This window comes from Sceloporus undulatus, chromosome 3 (assembly GCF_019175285.1).
Source record: "Sceloporus undulatus isolate JIND9_A2432 ecotype Alabama chromosome 3, SceUnd_v1.1, whole genome shotgun sequence".
Taxonomy (NCBI): Eukaryota; Metazoa; Chordata; class Lepidosauria; order Squamata; family Phrynosomatidae; genus Sceloporus; species Sceloporus undulatus.
Window position 1 is genome coordinate 210900553 of NC_056524.1, and position 18150 is coordinate 210918702.

Genomic DNA, 18150 nt, shown 5'->3' on the forward strand with positions numbered 1-18150 from the left:
TCAAAAAGTCAAATAACTGGGTCCTAGAGCAATTTTATTGTTGTGGTTTTAATTGCATTTTAAATCTATTAATTTTTATACTGCATTATTAAAATCAATATTTTTCCACCCCATACATTATTATTTTTAACTGTCTTGAGTATCTTTTGTGGTAGAAAATGTGTATGTTTTTTTCTGGGGGGGGGGATTTTTTGGTTTTTTGTTTTTTTTTATTAATTTTATATCTCACCCCCCCCCCCCCCCCCCGCTTACATAGTGAAATGACTAACACACACAGAACTTGAAAATATACATGATGTCCAAAAATTATCTTTGCAATCTCAGTTGTAAAGTTTGATCTTTGGCAACTAAAGAAGGTGGCAGCTAAAACATTTTGCTCTTGAGATATATATATATGTATGTATGTATGTATGTATGTATATATATTCCATTTGTTAATTGCTTCAAATTGCAAAAAAGTTAGCAAAATGTAGGCTAGACAACAGGACTGTTAGGTGGATTTGTAACTGGTTGACTGACCAAACCCAAAGGGTATTCAACAATGGCTCTTCCTCATCCTGGAGAGCAGTGACGAATGGTGTACCATAGGATTCTGTCCTGGGCCCAGCACTATTCAACACCTTTATCAATGTCTTGGATGATGGAATAGCGGATATGCTTATTAAATTTGCAGATGACACTAAATTAGGAGGGGCTGCTAATACTCCAGAAGATAAGATCAAAATTCAAAATACCTTAATAGATTAGAATGCTGGTCCAATTATAACAAAATGAATTTTAAGAGAGAGAAGTGTAGGATACTACATCTGTTGTAGTAAAAATGAAATGCACATATATAGGATGGGTGACAAATGGCTTGAAGGCAATACATGCAAAAATACCTAGGAGTCTTAGTGCACCATAGGCTGAACATGAGTCAGAAATATGATGTAGCAGCTAAGAAAGCAAATGCAATTCTAAGTTGCATCAACAGAAATATAGTGACCAAGGGAAGTAATAATACTACTATTCTGCTTTGGTCAGACCTCATCTGAAATATTGTGTGCAGTTCTGGACAACAAAATTCAAAAAGGAGGGTGTCTTAAATGGTGAAAGGTCTGGAAACCATGCCCTATATGGAGTGGCTTGGGGAGCTGGGTATGTAAAGCCTAGAGAAGAGAAGGTTAAGGGGTTACATAATAGCCATGTTTGATTATCTGAAGAGATGTCCTACTCAGGATGATGCAAGCTTGTTTGCTGCTGCTCCAGGGAAAATGACACAGAGCAATGGATTTAAACTACAGGAAAAGAGATTCCACCTAAACATTAGGAAGAACTTCCTGATAGTAAGAGTTGTTCAACAGTGGAACACACTGTCTTGGAGAGTGGGAGAGTCTCCTTCTTTGGAGGTTTTTAAAAAGAGGCCATTCAAACAGATGGCCATCTTTCAGGAGTTCTTTAATTGTGTATGCCTGCATGGCAGGGGGTTGGACTCGGTGGCCCTTGTGGTTTCTTCCAACTCAAGGATTCTGTGATTCTGTGAAATATATATATATATATATATATGATTAACTGCATCCTTCTTGGATTCAGGACAAATTTGGAAGAAGTGATGTTGGGGTTTGCTCTTCTATCACTCCCCTCCTGGCCACACACACACACACGGATTTGGGTCTAGAGCCTGAGAATATTTCACTGCCAGGAAGAACTTCTTTCAAACTGCAATTCTGATAGTTTACCACATTGAGCAATCACATGCAGAACCACAGGTTCTCTGTTGTAGTTCAAACTGTTCTTGACAACTTCCAAAGTACAATACAAAATCACAACTTTGACCTGTTGGTTTATAGTTAAAGGAGGAAGAGAAAGAGAAAGAAATCTCAGCACTTACCATAGATGGTCAGATAGCTCTGTGATCTCTTGATGGGCTGTCGTGGGCGACTGAGTGCCAGAAGGAGTGCAGTTTTGGGGGAGGGGTCTGTCATCTCTTTGCCAGCAAGAGGCCGGTGCTTCTTCAGGTAGAAGGAGTCCTTGGAGCTCTCAGTGCGTATGGCTGTGTCTTTTAGGATTTCCATGGGTCGTATGATCCTACGGGTCTCAGTCACCAGGCTCCCCGTAAAGGAAATTGCGTCAGGCAGTGGATCAGTCTGCATGGCAGTCTCTGCCCTTTCTGAAGAGTGGCTCCGGACTGGCAATTCAGCAGAGATGCCAATGTCCACCATACTATTTTGAGCTGGGTTAGGAACTGGGGCCATGAAGAGGCCATTTATGGAGCTGAAGGGGGTTCCTGAGGAGTAGGATGACACAGAGGAACTGGACTCTGAGGTCTGGGACAGCTGCTGCAACTGGCCATTGGTCACTGCACCAAGAGCAAGAAAGATAAAAATGAACACTGAGAGAACCTTGATACTCAGATATCAGTATAAGCATGAATGTTTAGAAAAGGTGAGGTTTTTTGGACTTCAGCTGTTAGAAGCCTTCAGCCAACATGGTCGTTCTGGGAGATGTCCATTGTTGCACATGATGCAAATGTTTTCCCTGGATTCTGCTTTCATTGTAAGACCAATGGATTTTCCCAGATTTGAATGCACTAAATTCTGTAACTGGGGGAAAAAGGTGATTCTTTTCCTAAATCAGAGATGGATAATCTTATATTCTGCATATGTATTGGCCTTTAGTTTCCATCAGCCCCACCTAGCATTGGCAATGGCAAATGGTTGTGGAAGTTGCAGGCCAAAACATTTGGAGGGCCAAAAGCTCCTCAGCTTGTCTAAGTAGCAGAGCCATTACTGTTGCCATTCCTGGGATTATTGAGATTGTGCATTGGTACCTATAAGGTAATGGAGATCATTATCTGTGACTCATTAATTTTTATACTTTTGGAGTGCTACCTGTTTGTTGGGTTACCTGCAAAATATAACTGCAATGAGGAATGTCAAGGTACAACATGGTACCCTCACCCATTCATGTGCATGACATTTTATGGAATTACAGTGATATGACTGAAGGATGGATTCACATTAGTTAATGCTCCAGAGCTCTATTTCTCCTATTTTTCACAACTCCAACATGGACAAGACTAACCCAATAACCTCTCTCCTCCATCCCTTAGTGCCGTGGTGGCGAACCTATGGTATGAGTGCCCTCTCTAGCATGTAAAGCCATTTTTGAAGGCACGCAGAGAGATGGGAGGGTGGGAGAAGAGTAGGAACATGTGCACAGCTGTCTCTAGGGAAGTCCTGCCCCTGGAAGGCAGAAGTCCCCCCCCCCCCGCACCCCCCCCCCCCCCCCGGCCCCCCCGCCCCCCCCCCTCCCAGACTCCCCCCCCCCCCCCCCCCCCCCCCCCCCGGCACTGGGTAACACTCATGTGGGAACACCTTTGAGTTTTGGCACTTGGTCTCTAAAAAGGTTTGCCATCACTGCTTTAGTCAAGTGCAACCCACTCTCAGCCCCGTTTTACTGCAAGCATGTCCTGAAAGGATGCACAGTGTAGAGAAAGTGGATATGGAGACATCCTTCTCTTACTTTTATAATACTGGAATCTGGAATAACCAAAGAAAGCTGAATGATTAATTTAGGACAACATAAGGAATTTTTTTTTTCATGCAGTGCGTAGTTACACAATGGAATTTGCTACAACAAATGTTACTAATGTAGGTGCTCAACAGACTGCCTCTTTGGTGTAGTGTCCTGCCACTCCTTTCAGTGATGGATTGGGGCTGTGGCATGCCACAGCCTAGATCTGGCACTTTGCTGGCACTTAAAGAAATGGCAAATTGCCACTCTTTTAGTGCCAGCAAATAGGTTCTGTTGCTGCTGTGGCAGCGGCTTTTTGGTGCTCTTTTGGTGCACCATGTCTAAATGCTGCACCAAAGAAGTGCTGTGATCCCCCCCCCCGCTGTGCAGTTGGGTGCATGGCATGGCACCAGTGTTGGGGCAGCATTGGGGCATGCAGTGTGTGGACACCATGCCCCCACTCTTCCCTGAGGCTGGTGTTAAACACCAGTCTGTTTAGTCCCTTGGTCATCTTTAAAAGAAAGGTTAGACAAATTCATGAAATATAAGTGGTTACATGACAACTGTATACCTTCTGTATCAGAAGCAGAATGTCTTTGAAAACTACATGATAGGGAACATGAGTGGAAGGATGCTGCTGCATTACTATCTTGATTGTAGACCTCCTATGGGAATATGGTTGGCTGCTGGAGGAACAGAATGCTGGACCAGAGAGGCTATTGCATGACTCTTTTTATGTAAGCCCGGACATATCTGAGAGTTTGCGTTCCATCAGTATGTATCTGTGAAGCAACACATTGGTTCTTGGGCCAGTGTGTATGTGTATACTTGTGTGTGTGTGTTGTGCTATTTATGAACATGGCACCCTTTATACAATACTAAAAGGTATAATCGAAAGAGGCAACAGATATATTTTCTGAAATGTAAAGAAGTAGTTTGCTTGCAGAAACATCTTTAGGCATTCCTGACTGTTCCTTAGCAAACCAATGCTTAATATATGCATACATAGAAAATATTGCACTTGTGACTTACTTCTGTTGAGCCAGCAGTACTCAGCCACCATTTCCTTGTAAGCTGGGAACCTCCCTGTCTCCTAGATGGAAGGGACAGAAGAGACACAACACGTCATGGGATCAGTTGCTGCCTACCCAGTCTTCAGAGTCTAATCTGATCCCAGGCGGAGAGACACCTTAATAAATAATGCATCCCCCACTGCCAAGTCCCTTCCCAGCTGAAACTGTATCTCCTACGTCTCAAGAGTCTGGGTCTCAGGGCACCTTGGGGAGGGGGGGATTACTGGGCACTAGGAAGATGACAAAAAGGGGGAATTCAATACTATCGCTTTGGCAAGGAGTGCGTTAGGAGCCTGAGTTTAGCAGTCTCAGGAACAAAAAACTGTGGCTAATGCTTTGGGGATTCAGGTAATTATAGGCCAGCATTCCTTGTCATTGGCTCAATGGGCTAGAATTCCTGCACTAGAGGTGAGGCACTGTTGTAGCCTCCTTGTTAATAAAATATTACTTTCTTGTGCTATGGTGCCAGGCTCTGCCAGTCATCAAAAGGAAGTGTTCCACATCTGGATAGACAGAGAGAGAGAGATTAGACCCATATCAGGACTGATAATGGAAAAGGGCATGAACTCTAGTGACACCTGGCAAAGTTTCTGGCATCAGCATATTGGGGTTTCTCATGGCAATAAGGGCTAAATTAGGCGGTGTGAATCATGTCACCCTTCAGATGTTGTTGGGTTACAAGATGCAGGAGTTCTAGCCCATTGAACCAATGACGAGGAATGCTGGGAACTGCAATCCAACAACATCTGGAGAGACACACAAGTCCCACCCTGGCCTAAATGCAGTTGGTAGTCCCAATTTGAGTAGATCAATTAAATCAATAGAACTTAAGTAAGTGTTGATTTATTGCATTCTCATTGATTCAGTGAATTTACTCGGCATTAATAATTGGCTTTGTGCCTAAGTTTTCATTCATGACAAGGCCACTGTTTCATCTTCTCTCTTGATAACAACCCTTGTGTCCAGCTCTTGGCAAGGCACACAGTGCCTCACCTTGATGGTCATCATGATGTGGGTCTGCCCCTTTAGCACTTCCACTGCCTTGCTATGGCTGATGTCATCAAACTTGACTCCGTTGGCTGCAAGGACTTGGTCACCGACTTTGATCCCGTGTTGTTCAGCCAGCCCTCCAGGATCTACTCTGGAAATGATGCAAGACAGAAATTATTCACCAACTGGAACATTAAGGCTGGCATCGAGGCAGAATGGGGGCTTGGTGTCCGCATGACGTACACCCCGACTCTGTCCCCATGCCAGAGGGATGTCGCGCACCCCACCACACAGTGGGTGGCATCACAGTGCTCCTCTAGTGCTTTGTCCAGATGATGCAGTGTCAAAGGAGTTCTGAAAAGCCACAGCTCTGGCAGCTATAGTGCCCTTTCCATAGCACAAAAAGGAGCCACTTTTTGCAGCTCCTTTTTGTGCTACAGAAAAGCCAGATTGGGTCAGCAGCATGTAGTTACTGCAGCCTTGATCCAGCACTAAAAGGGGTGGCTGCAGGCCACCTCTTAGGGGCAGTCTGTTCAGCCCCTATAGTTTTCAAAGAGGTCTGAAGCTTTTTCAGAAAGAAACCAACCAGTACACTGACGTTCCTAATCTGGTGCCCTTCAGAAGTTTGAATTGCAATTCCCAGCTTCCCTGATCATTAGTACCAAACAAGGTGGACAAAGTGTGGGCCTGAGGCTGCAGGTGGTTCCCCAAGACTGCTTTTGTAGCCCTCAAGCTGTCCAAGATCTCTTTTTATTTTAGCCATATAATACTTGTTTTAAATTGTAAACCACCTTGAGTTCTAATGTTGGGGGAGCGGGAAGTCAGAAATAAAGATAATAATGATAATCATAATGAAGTAGCCATTTCCTGCTCAAAAGAAGAGGCTGAATTTGTCCTAAAGGCAGTAATTTATCTTAAAAATATCATAGCTGAGATCCTGTATCAGAGTATATGATATGTAACTTTATGATATTGAGCCAGTTTGGTGCAGTGATTTAAGTGTTGGACTCTGGAGACCAAGGTTCAGTTTCACATTTGGCCATGAAACCCGCTGGGTCACTTTGGGCCAGTCATATGCTCTCAGCCTCAGGGGAAGATAATGACAAACCTCTTCTGAGCAAATATTGCCAAGAAAACCCCATGGCCTTAAGTCAGAAATGACTTGAAGGCACACAGTAACAGTAGTAGTAGTAGCAGCAGCAGCAGCAGCAGCTACATCTCTGACAAAATATACAACCTTCCTAGTGAACTGCAGTGATATGCATTGGGGTACCACACACTGAGTCCCACTGCACAACAGGGGCTGCCACTGCTCATTAGCAAATGCCATCCTGTTTCACTATGAGACCCAAAGTGGGGCCATTGCACAAAAGGCCATGTTGCTGGTTCTGTTTGGACAGTGATCCCAATGGTATTGCTACATCTCCACCCCTCTTGAGAATACAAATTTTGCATAACAACACAATTTAACTTTGTTCAATTGTAAATTAGTTTAAGATGTAAATTCCCAACAGGATGCCAGCCCAGCTGTTTAACAATACAGTATACTGACCTCCACTCTGATCTGGATTAAACCCACACCAACTCTCGGATCCTAGTTTGGGCCCTGCATTGGCTAATTGTGGATGAAACATTTTTCCTTCATGGGCACACCATGTGATTAACATGACGTGTGGTTGACCCTGTATGTTCAGCTAGCCTTATGGTCTGAAACAGATAAGCACAGAAATCTTCAGGACCTACTTGGAGACATAAATGCCAAGGCCATACTCCTTTCCCCCACGGATGTTGAAACCTAAGCAGTAATCATCTGACGTGGTGTAGAGGTGGACAATTCTCCGTCTTCCAATCTCAGAGCTGGTGTCTGATAAAGCTGAACTACTCCTTTCCACAATCAGGCGCCGGTTGACCACATCAACCCTAGGTAAGATTAAGGATTTAAAACTTTGGGGATGACTGTAAACAGACTTTCCACTTCTCACCATTTTTTTAATGGACTTGTAGTGTGACCCAAGAACATTAAATAAACATAGGTGGAACATTAATAACTAGATTTTGCAGCCTTAGTCCTGGCAAAAATGCTCACTAACTGTCAAGAAAGAAAGAAAGAAAGAGGTAGCACAAGCTTTTGTAGATTTGACCCTATTTCCTTAGGTGCATGTATTTGAGGAAGTAGGCTCAAATCTACAAAAGATCATGCTATCAGCTTCTTTCTTTCATTCATTTAGTCTCAAATGTGCTCCAAGATCTCTTTGCATCAAGGTGTATAGGGCCTAGCAAAGCTTTTTGACCCTAGAGACAGAAAATCCTACTGGTTCTATCCCTCATAACAAGAGCAAAGCAAAGAACCTATAATTTGCTGCCTTTTTGTGGCATCCAAAATTGGTGGTTACTTTACTTTGTCTAAGGATAGAATCAGCTGTATCCAAAAACCAATCTTGCTGCATTAGAAATTTGAGATCTTAAGACGAAGCCCTGTTGTGTGTCTTAATATCTCATGAAGTAAAGTTAATGTTTGCATGTAACAGGGCTTTCTCTGTAGCAGCTCCCCTGTGGAACTTTCCACCAAAGGATGTTAAGATGGCTTCAGCTCTTTTATGTTCCCAGCAGGCACCCAAAAAATACTGTTCTGCATGGCCTTGAATGTCTCAAATTGTTCTGTTTTAATTATTTTAAAATTGTATTTTAGGATTGTTTGTAGATTATTTCAAAAGTTTTTAAAGAGTACTTAAAGCTTTTTTAAGGCTCCGTTCCCACTAGCTCATTTGCCCTGGGTAGATCTGGTCTGGATTCGCTAAGCTGGTACCGAATCTCCCTGGAAAGAAGTTCCCACTACCTTTTCCCTGATTGAAGCCCCTCGGTGCAATTTGCCCTGCAAACATTCACATTTCAGAAAGTTGCGCTTTAAAATGGAGCCTCCTTGTTGTCAATCAAATGATTTCTAAATCACTTCCGCTTTCGTCATTGGTGACATGTCATGCAGCCATTCACCAATGGCATGGGTGATTTTCCCCATCCTTTACAAAAACAATCTGGCAGCAACTTTAGCATATTCTGTCAATTTGGCACATAAGAAAAGAGAGAGACACGGGGAGCCTTGGCCATTGGGGCACCTTTGCTTGTACTGTCTTTCAAAAACTGTGCCATTAATGTCTTTTTTTAAAAATCCAGTGGCAACATTTGTCAACTGCATGAATGCTTCCCCCCCTTTTTAAAAATCTAGTGGCAATGTTCACATATTCTGTCAAATTGAGAAATTAACAACAACAAAAAAGGCCTTTCTATGAGGGTGGGGTGACCAGAGGTCCTCCATTCCAGCTTTATGCCCAAGAGGAATTCCAAAATGTCCTCCATTGAGGTCCTCCTTCCAGATCTATGCCCAGAGTTAACCCCCAAAATATCCTCCCTGGGGATCAATGCCCAGGGTTAAGTCCTCCCTGAGGATCTATGTCCAGGGATAATCCCAAAACATCCTCCCTGGGGATCTATGCCCAGGGTTAACCCCAAAACGTCCTCCCTGGGATCTATGCCCAGGGTTAACTCCAAAATGTCCTCCCTGGGATCTATGCCCAGGGTTAACCCCAAAATGTCCTCCCTGGGTTCTATGCCCAGGGTTAACCCCAAAACGTGCTCCCTGGGGTTGCTGGGGCTCTTCAAGGGAAGGGAAAGGAAGGAAGGAAGGAAGGAAGGAAGGAAGGAAGGAAGGAAGGAAGGAAGAAAAGAAAAAAGAAAGAAGGACGGAAGGAAGGAAGGAAGGAAGGAAGGAAGGAAGGAAGGAAGGAAGGGCTTGTCTGTTAGGGGGTGAAGGAGGCAGTGAGGCAGAAGCCCAGCCCAGAAAGGAACATCTCCTGCTGGGGAAAGTCCACTGCTAGTTTAAACAGAGAGTATGATTCATTTGTATAAACTGTCAGCAATATTTTTTTTAAAAAATGCCACTCGCAAAGTGTTCCCCCTGCCCCTGCCTACCCTCTGACCTTTATCCCTCCCCCTGAACTTGACCTGATCATGACTGGGGCCAAGTTCACATTTGCTTGCACTGGGTTTTCCTAAAAGAAACGGGGAATACCCCACTTTCAGAAAACCCAGGCTGAGGGGGATTTGGCCCGGATTGGTCATGCAAAACTCTGATCTGGGTGTGCAAAACCCGACGCCAGTGGGAACTTCCCACTTTTAATCCGGTTTGGGAATTGGGGTAAAAGGTAGTCTGAATGGCCCCGAAGAGTGCTGCTACACTGCAGAATTAATGTAATTTGACACTGCTTTAACTGTCATGACTCCATCCTATGGAATACAGGAATTTGTAGTTTGTTGTGGCACAAAACTACCAATTCCAAAATTTCATAGCATTCAGCCATGACAGTTAAAACAGTGTCAAACTGCATAAATTCTGCAGTGTAGATGCAGCTCAAAATGCTTATGTTATTTGGTTTTATTTTTTTCTCACCTCAGGAGATCTTGTGGACTTATAGGAGATACAGAAATCTTTTAAATAATAAATTAATTATAAAGTAGATTTAGAGACTGGGTGATTGGTGTATAGCATAGTATAGTATAGCATGACAAGAGCATCACATTGTATACCAATTTACTTAGATCAGTAGATTCACTGGGGTTGTGGCTGTGCTGCCTGCACCTGGTGACACCCGGAAGAGGGGTGATGCTCAGTCACCCCCTGTGCCATCATGTCCTTTTCTTCGTGAGGAGAAGGATGGGGTGACACCGAGGGAGGCTGCACATGGTGCCTCCAGAAGTACTCAAAAATGCTCAAAGGTTCGTGCAATTTTGTTGAAATTACAATTGATGTTAATAAAAATATTTGTTTTATTCTTTGTTTTATTCTTATGGGTCGCTACAGCCACTTTTCTATTTTTGGTATGTGTGTATGTGCATATTAAAACAGTTCTGGGATCCTTGCAGAGCCCTTTGGGTTTTCTTCCTTCTTGTCTTTTGTCCAAACAGATTGTACCTTTTCAAGGAAGTAGCTGTGTTAATCTCTTTGGAACATAAAAAGAAGGAAAGAAAGAGGAGGAAAAGAAAAAGAAAGATAAACATGGCAGCACCTTTAAGATTAACTCCCCCTTCCTTCTTCCCTGTCACTTATCACTATACATTTGCAATCTGGATATTATGCATGCAAAACCTCTGCCCAGCATCAGAGTTCCCATATGAATTTAAGTCAGAAGAGAGAGTTTAGCCCAGTAACCCTGTGTCGCCCTGACCCCTCTCTCTCCTGTTCCCTGGTCAGAGTTCACTCTGATACCATCACCTTGGTTCTCATGAAACCTGATCACTCTGTCTCTGCTCTGCTGAGTCCAGCACATCACCTTGGCCTCCACACAAACAACACATTGTGATTTTTGGTTACCCAAGGCCTCCTGACAATAGGGTGTCACCATAGTAGGCAGTTCCGCTTACCATGTGGTCTTTTCTCTGGAGAACTTTATCCCTGGCACTTTGCCCATGCGTCTCACGACCATCCGCAGCCGGTTATTCCCCGTCAGGACTTTGACTGCACTGCCCATTGTAATGTTCTCCAAGCTCACACTATTCACCTCTGTGATTTTATCTCCAACACACAGCCCAGCCTGTTCTGTTGGTATTAAATACAGATAGCTCAGACAGGTTTAGGGAGTGGGAAGCTATTCTTTTTTTCTACATTTTTAAAAAAAATACAACATTATTAAAATTAAATAACTTTCTTTTAGGTGTCCTTAATGTTTACCAACATATCTTGCATATATTACTGATATTAAAACAGACTCTGGCTGTTTTAAGAGCACATTCTTTGCCTCAATATCACACAGAATGGTTGGGGTATGAAGCAGTTTTTAACAGAAGTATATGCCTTTGGGCTATTCCTCAAATACATCCATTTGATAGGTCAGGGATGTCTTATTCAAGTGCTTTTCCCACCACATGTTTAAAATACTACTGCTTTACCAGAGCAGTAAATAAATATTTGAAATATTTCTGTGAATCTGTTTTTACAATGGAATCACTTACTGGTACTATTCCAGAAATCTTTAACATGGTGCATATACAAATATAGCTGGGATCTGGCACTGGATATGTATCTATGGTCCAAAACACACTGCAGGAATAATCAAGTTTGAGATCACTTTAACTGCCCTGGTAAAATGCTAGGAACTGTAGTTTTGTGAGACATTTTGCCTTCTTTGTCAGAGAGCTCTGGTGTCACAATAAACTACCATTCCCAGGATTCCCTAGCAATGAACAAGGACAGTTAAAGCAGTCTCAAACTGGATTATTTCTGCAGTGTGTTTTGGACCCTTGATGTCAGATTTATATTCTGTCTCCTGGCTCACTGCATCATAGCTCATTGGTAGGAGAGAGTTGGATGCCCCATCTTTCATGACCCTGCTCACCAGTTCTGATGTGGCAACCCTACTATGGGTAGCACTTTGCCCATTCTTGACATAGGAACTAAAATAAAGTTGTGGATTTACACCTAGAAAATATGATCACCTTGCTACCTGTTTGTCAGGCTGAGCGGTAAAGATTTTTTGCTTACCTGCACTGCTGCCCTCCTCCACCTTGCTGACAAATATACCCAGGCCATGCTCTGAGCCTCCGCGCACACTGAAGCCCAATTTCCCATCTGCACTCTTTTCCACTGTAATTGCATTGATGGCTTCACTCTCATCACTGTTAGCTGTAATGGGAAGAAAACATGATTCATAACTGGTATGCAAAGGGATCTTGTACCACCGTTTTAGAGAATAACAAAGCTATGTCTTTGAATTCTATTACGGTGATTTATAACTGATTGGGTACTAGTAATAACAAGTACTGTGCTCAAATACCAAGCGAAAGGAGATATCCATCTTCTACCACAAAAACTGTATTGAATCCCTGGGAAAGTATTGCCTGATGGCATACAAGTCTCAAAAATGACATCTAAGTGGGCTAGAGCTTCTTAAAACACATGCTATAAAATATTTCGATAGATTAACTCTTAGAGAGGTAATGTAGGAATCTTTGTTAAACTGTGCCCCTCTGTCAGTGCACACTGAGAATTAATTCCATCCTTTCCACAGTAACAGCCAGCCTAAACACACTGAAGGCACAGGGCCCTTTCAGTTCTTGTTAAACCAAGCAGGGTCAGGTCTGGTTAGTATTTGGAAGAGAGACCATCATGGAATACCAGGTACTGTAATCTTTATTTTAGAAGAAGGAAATGTCAAACCACCTCTGGATAAATCTTCACAAGAAAACTCTATGATAGAATCACCATGAATTGGAGCTGACTGGAAGACATATAATAAAACAAACAAAATCCACAGTAGTGTTTGAAAATTGTAGCACGTAGGGCTGGAGTCAGACTTAATGATGATTGGTGTCCTGTTCATTAGAAATCATTAGCCATACTTATGAACTCCTAACTTTGGGATTCATGTTAACAGTAATTAACAAGCAAATATGACCCCCAAAACCTACCTTAGCCAGGCAGTACCCCAATTGAAGAGTTTCTGAGGCACTGGGAAGACATCTGCACTAATCTTCTAAGTGTTGGGTACACTGAGAGAAGCAGTTGTATCAGTATCATGTTCCATGTTCCGATATCCCAATTTTCATTCCTTCAGAAATCCTTTTGTTGGAGTGCTGTCTGGCCAAAAATGTGGATTTTTGTGGAAATGTAGATTTTTGTCAGAAATAGCTATGATGACGAAGCTCCATCATCGTAGTTATGTCTGACAATGCAGGATCTTGCCCATTCTCTTTGAAACCAGTGGGACCTCTATATAGTAGGTGTAACTAAAAATTCTCATTGATATCAAAAGTCTGCTCTAGGTATGAGTAGCTCAGGATCCAACCTCATAGATTCTATAACACAGAAAAAGAGCTGACAACTTGTAAAGGTCCATGGGCTACAATGATTGCCAAAACATACATACATACATACATACATACATAAAACATTTTTTGGATGTCTACTCCTGATTTTGAAAAAAATGTTTTAAAAAGAATAGTGTAGGAGGGACCTATTTAAAAAAATTGTTTCCTGGACTCTTTCAGAAGAAGAAATTCACCTTTTTTTGTGCTCAAAAGGTGCAGTCCATGGGATGGGATGTGTGTATTAGAGTCTCTAAAAATGCCTGGTGGGGAGGCACTTGTGGATCCAGGACAACACTTTAACCATTGGTGTAGAACATAAGATTCCTGGTCATCTTTGTCATCTTTGTCATCTTTGTCAACAATAGAATAGTGAGTTTTTAAAAGAGCAGGCTGAATAGATTGTCATTAAAGGACCAAAGCAGAAGTGCTATAGGATGTGTGTGAAAGAGATCTCCTATGTTATTAGCAGACCTAAGAAGAAGTCCATTTCAGAGTTGGACCAAGTGGTCATTCAAATCATTGCTATGGTAGCTTCCTCATTTTCCCTATCTGAAAGTGGTCTTCAAAGCAACCATTGCCTAGTTACATTGCTGGCTAAGAAGAGGAATTTCAGCCAGAAACCCAACGAAGGAGAAAGTGTTAAGCCATTTTCTTCTAGCACCATGGTCGTGATTCAAATCAACTCCCCCTCAAGCCCCCAACTCCACATGGATGCTACTTACATTTCAAGCATATAACTGAGATTCTCCTTGTGGACCACCTGGATCATGTCTATTTTGTTCCTAAATCAGAAAGCTTTCAGGAGATTCTATTACAACTAGAAAACCCATTTTGCTGAGGCTCAACTCTGTAGTCCTATGATGATTTAAAACTCAACAAAAAGGAAGATAAGTACGTGAATTCTGTAGAGAAGAAGGGTGGAGGCAAATTTCGTAAGTTAATGGGAATTTGAACAGATTTGGACAGTGGGTGCAACTTTTCTATGAAATGCCTTTGGTCCTGAATGCCAGGATCGCTTGGAAAAGCTTTCAGATTGAAATGGTTTACACTCTCCTAATTTTATGGCTATGAAAATGGTCTGCAGAACTACAAAAAGTTCCTTTTCCAAAACTACAGCTACAGAATCTATACTTTGCATGATGCTAGCTGAAGGATTCCTGGAGTTGCAGTCTTTAAAAAAATGTTTCCAAGGAGTGTTTCACAACTGCGCTTATCCTTTCCCCAGAGTCTTCTTGTCTCTGCCTCCTTTCTTGGGCACCAAACACTTCTAAATGCTTATCATAAGAATTTGATCTAAAATGTGGTATGGAGATAATTAGCTCCTGAAATGATACAGATTACAAAGGCACAAAGCCAATTGCTGTAATGTGTTCTGCACTTTGTGGCCTAATTGCACTGGAATGTTGACAGTGCAGGGCTACATGGTATGTTGCACGAAACAGAGAATTAACTTTTGTGTCACAGCTCTTTTTAACAGCCAGCAGATATGGCATCAAAAAAGGAACAGAGCAATATTGTTTGGGAAGCAGGCTCTAAACCTGTGCAACAAAATGATGGAGCTTCTGTCTAATATATGAAGGTCAAAGAACTTCATTCACATCAAAACTGCTAAATCCAGGGGCAGACTTAGAGCAATCTGGGGGCATATGTTGCAGATGGAGGACTCTACCATATGAGGTTAAAAAGGAGAATTTTAACAGGATAAAAGTGTCATTGGCTTGTCATATGGTATTGTGTCCATTCTACTGCTACCCTGTATTTCATTAGTTACTGTATTGCACCTTTTGATTGATGGGCAAAACTGTCAATAGGCTCTTAATCTTGCTACTACGCCATTGCTGGCTTTGTGTAATAGGTCTTTTCCATGGCTGCTTCACATCTCAGGCAGTCAAGTGCTGTGAGTGGATAGCATTCTGCTCCTCTCTTCTCCTCCTCCTCCCTGTGATTACACCCAAAAGATTCCTGAAATTGGCTGCTCTGTTCACACATCACCTGGCTTCAGGAGGTGGTTGTCAGCCTGTCTCTCCCGAAGTGCTGGGCCTCTGTGTGAATGTGCATCCAGCACATAGGCATCACTAGTAGGGTGCGGGGGTATATACTACACTGGGTGACACCTTGGGGGGATGTCATTTGGAGGGATGGTACACCCAAAGGGACTGGCACTGCTACTGCATGAGTGAGAAAGGGCATTGCCTCTCTTTCCCATTCATCCAGCAGCTGCACCAGACCCTAAACTGGCTGCTGGGAGGGCTGTCCCTTCATGGCAAGCAGCCATGCCAGATCCTGGATGGGTGCTCCAGAGGTCATAGCACCTGCACCCCTCAGCAGAAGTCTAAGTGGGCAGATGGCTGGGGAGGGGGGCAAGGCAGTCCCCCCTGGCACCGGGTGACACTAACCTCAGCAATGCCACTACCCAGCAGCTCCACATTTCAGGAGGTGGGAGCAGCAGTACATTCACACAGGCAGCATTTGGCAGTTCAGAAAATCATGTGACCATGGATCACCAAAGCTCTACTGTATGGGAAAGTGTGATAAGAAATAACTCCAAACTGGTATGCTTCCATTTTTAAACTGGTGTGACTGAGGTGAGACAGCAGACTGGTGTGATAAAATCTGGAATCAAAAGTTGCAGATAAGCCAGTCAGCTAAAGAAAGAAACTCAAAACTAATGAGGTACTAATTAGGGATGGAGGTAGGGACCTATTCTAGGGGTGAAATTAGACTTTACCGTCAATGCATGATTAGCACCCACACATGACGTTTCTTTTAAATTAATTATACGTTGGATAACAATTTTTGGGGGGATTACTATATATAGAGAAGAAAAGTTTAATTTTTTTCCTCCCCAGCTGGAATTTTGATTAAAATCTCTCCCCACTGGCCTGGCATAGTAATTGTAATTTGAGTGGAAAAGAGCTCCCATTGGTGCCAATGGAAGATAGTTTTGTGCAGCCAGTTCCCACTTCAGTTCAGGAGGAGGATTTTTGTTGGGATTGTGGCAGGAAAGGGAAAAGGTGAACTTTCCCTCTCTGCAATCTTGCAGAAAGTCAGATCTACTCCCATACTCCAGCTTGGTGTGAACTTAAAAAGGCTGGTTGTGATTGCTAACTACACAATTAAAGAATGTCACATCGGAAGTCTGGAACCCAGCAGACTCTGGAAAGTTACTTTGAAGACAAATGATTATAAAGACACACTGAAGCCATCCAATCCTAAGCAATGGCTGATGATACTCTGAGATTCTAGCCATCACCATACACCTACTCAGTAATGGTTGGCTTCAGCTTATCAATGTAGTTATTTCTCTTAAAAGTGACTTTTCTTCCAGTGAAGAAGTTCTTGGATAAATTCCAGAGTGATTGGAAACTTTTTATAGTATTTTTTAAAAGGAAGGTATAAGAACCCTGGGGGTTTTGACCATTAAGATGATGTTCATAGAGTAAACATTAAAAGTGTAAGGTTTTGTTTATGTTCTTAAGTAGAACCAAGGAAGTGAATCTTTTCTTATATCTACAATTTCAGCCTAGGAGGGTGGGAAGTCAATTTATTTAATATGTATTTTTCAGATGGGGAGGGTGGTACTAAAGGGGGTAACTGGGATTTGTATAAATTAGCAGCTTTATTTCTTTTTATGTCTGAGTGTATTGCGTGATGTTACTGTCATTATATGTTTGTCATTATATGAGAGCCAGGGTTCAAATCCCAGTTCAGCCATGTAAACCCACCGGGTGACCTTGGGCAAGTCACTCTCTCTTAGCCTCAGAACATAGCAATGGCAATCCCCCCCCCCAAAGAAACATGCAAAGAAAATCCCATGATAAGTTCACCTCTGGTTCACCATAAGTCAGAAATAACTTGAAGGTGCACAACAACAAGAACAACAAGAAGAAGCAATGGTAAATGTGAATGTGTTCATTTTGTTAACATTTATAAAAATAAAGTATATATAAAAGTGACTTTTTAACTTCAAGTTGCAAATACTATACCTTCAAGGGGCGTATTGATGAGGATCACTCTTCCCATGGGAGATGAAGTGCGGAAGCCACGGTGGTTCCCATTCACCAGCCGGTTCTGCCGGCTCAACAGGAGGCGGTTAGCAGTGCTAACGTCGCTGCTGGAGCCCCGAGAATGAGTGGGAAAAACAATATCCCTGTGGAATGAATCCGGCACATGTGCCATGGCAAGTCTGGATGTTGGTTGTTGATGAAAAGAAGACCTTCACAAGTGAATGATGCCTATAGGTGGTTTGGAGGAGCACACTGAGCTCTGGGCAGTGGAGACATCTGATTCCTTCAGGAAGGCTGGGATAATTTGCTACATTTTGGGCCCTTAGGTTGCTTCCCACCAGTGGAAACAGTTGTGGGCCATATTCCTGTGGATCATCATATTCCCTCTTCCTGACTCATTTTGTTGATGATGCTAGACACTGAAGTCTGTCCTTGGGGCGTGGGGGAGTCCTTATGCCTATAATGTAGGATCCAGTGGAAACATCTTGCTTCTCAAGGGTTCCGATTGATACTCCTTGTTCTTCCAGACAAATATGCTACATTAAACAACAGCAGTGAGAATGGCAATTATTAACAACAAACATCATTATCAAATTAGAGCTCAGGGCAATCAGTCAGGTTTGATAGGAGTCCTATGCTCATATGACATTTAAAGTTATAAATCTCTTCTGAATCAGTGATAGAGATAAAATTTATCTTCTTCCTATGCCATTGCAGAGGCTTATACT

General features: G+C 42.6%; 1 protein-coding gene across 1 annotated transcript in view; it reads right to left on the bottom strand.

Moving 5' to 3' along the window:
- The window catches only part of PDZD7 (PDZ domain containing 7), a 42527-nt gene extending 24933 nt beyond the window's left edge, over positions 1-17594 (bottom strand). The window contains exons 1-7 of the mRNA XM_042458499.1: positions 17402-17594; positions 12091-12231; positions 10974-11148; positions 7302-7478; positions 5562-5709; positions 4528-4588; positions 1871-2338 (exon numbers count right to left, since the gene is read on the bottom strand). Of these exons, the coding sequence (XP_042314433.1) occupies positions 1871-2338; positions 4528-4588; positions 5562-5709; positions 7302-7478; positions 10974-11148; positions 12091-12231; positions 17402-17594 (1363 nt within the window). The remainder of the gene's footprint in view (positions 1-1870; positions 2339-4527; positions 4589-5561; positions 5710-7301; positions 7479-10973; positions 11149-12090; positions 12232-17401) is intronic.
- Between the last annotated feature and the right edge of the window lie 556 nt (positions 17595-18150).